A 1,753-nucleotide genomic window follows, 5' to 3' on the forward strand; every position below is an offset into this window, starting at 1 on the left:
ATATGTTTAGGTTAGTTTGTGGCTTCAAATCTCTTCTATAAAATATAAAATATAAACCATATACATAGGACTTCCCGGGTTCGAGACCCGGTTCGGACACGGATTTTTTTCTGCCCCTCTCCTGCCCACCCAGCGGGTAATGGGTGCCTGACTTCGAGTTGGGGAAGTAAAGGCGGCGTGGAAATCAACTGGCCACCCGACCACAATATGCCAAAAGCCCAAGAAGTTGTCTCACTTACAAGGCAATCCCCAATGTCGGGATTGGATGCGGGAACAACTTTACTTTAAATAGGACTTCACGCTTAAAAATGTGCACCCTAATATAGTACTTCACTTTAATAAGTATATATTATATATCATAACATACCACTTCACACCTTAGTTACTGCAGTGGAGGATGCAGGGAAAATAAAACATGGCAGACAAAAATGTAGACAAATAACTACTTGTGCCCAACCCAAATATTGACAAGCACCTCATTCCACCGTGACGTCACGCTAAATAAATGTAACATGTGTCTTCTCCCATACTTACAACCACCACCGCCGTATTTCGCTACCGGCTCGCACTATCTGGGAAATCGGTGAGGAGTCTATTCCCACCTTGAGCTGTTACTGGCACAGTCCGGCGATAATGTTGTCGGGGTAATGTATGTGGCCTTTTGATGTCAGCACCTGGTGCTAATTAGGCCGATGCATGAGAGGAAGTAATGGTAGCAGAGAAGAACAATCAAACACTCGATGATCTTCGCTCCCCACATCTATGTTGTCTCTGTCTCTGTGTCTCTACTACAAACTGCTGAACACAAGAGTATGTGGTGTAGCGGTTAAACGCTTCGCTGCCTCACGCAAGAGACCTAAGATCGATTCCCGAGTGGGAGGGTTGATTATTGTTCTTACTGTATTTATTTATTTATGCACTGTTCTTTTTATTCACGGATGGACAACATAAGAACATGGACTGGACTGGACTGGATTGGATATGGTAGAACGTGCAACGGGAGCTCGCGGCTGTGAAAGAGGGAGGGTCATTACACGTCAACCTCTGAGTCAGAGATGACACCTCCAGGAGTATCCAGGTATTTTATTTATTGAGTATTTTAGTCTTTCTGCTCGGATGTTGTATCCCTCTCAGCTCTGATTTACATTGACAGGCAGGATCGGAAGCCTGCCTCCTAAATAAACCAATTTGTGTCGAAAGGTGGTGGGTGGGGGAGGGGGGTAAAAAAACTAAAGTAAACAAACAACACAACACCTATTCTGAACGTTTCAAATAGAAGTAGAAGTAAAAGCTGGCCTAGTCTTTTGAGTATAAATTTTGTTTGTGAGCGGGGTTCCAAAAATATTCAAGAATAACACAATTCGTTTTGAAAGCACAGAAGTCACGGTCGGAAAGAAAATTGGGTAGACCAAAATGAGAGGAAGACACTCTACAACAGAAAAAACATGCAACAGTTTTATAATATTGACGTGAGAGACGGGTTGGGTTAGCATTTTAGTCATAAGAAATCTATGTTTAGTTTTATTAAGAGTTTTACGGCACTTGCAACACAATAAGGTCATACAAGTGCCGAAAATTAGAAGTGTTACAAGAGAGTAACAAAGATAAAAAAGATGGAGGAGAGATCAGGACGATTGATGTTTGATAGGAAAGAAGGAGCAAAGCACATAAGAGCACCCACCAACCACACACAAGAAATCTAGAACCACCTCACCCCTCACTCCCCCCCCCACCCCAACACACACACACACAA

At 43.0% G+C, this 1,753-nt stretch overlaps 1 protein-coding gene across 1 annotated transcript in view; it reads right to left on the reverse strand.

Moving 5' to 3' along the window:
• Nucleotides 1-1,753, reverse strand: part of LOC100533315 (glutamate receptor subunit protein GluR6) — a gene marked incomplete in the record, with an annotated part of 155,594 nt that overhangs the window by 89,511 nt on the left and 64,330 nt on the right. Inside the window, 2 exon segments of the mRNA NM_001204613.1 lie at nt 1,613-1,623; nt 1,626-1,632. Coding sequence (NP_001191542.1) covers nt 1,613-1,623; nt 1,626-1,632 — 18 coding nt within the window.

The sequence above is a fragment of the Aplysia californica genome, unplaced genomic scaffold (genome assembly GCF_000002075.1).
Source record: "Aplysia californica isolate F4 #8 unplaced genomic scaffold, AplCal3.0 scaffold00233, whole genome shotgun sequence".
Taxonomy (NCBI): domain Eukaryota; kingdom Metazoa; phylum Mollusca; class Gastropoda; order Aplysiida; family Aplysiidae; genus Aplysia; species Aplysia californica.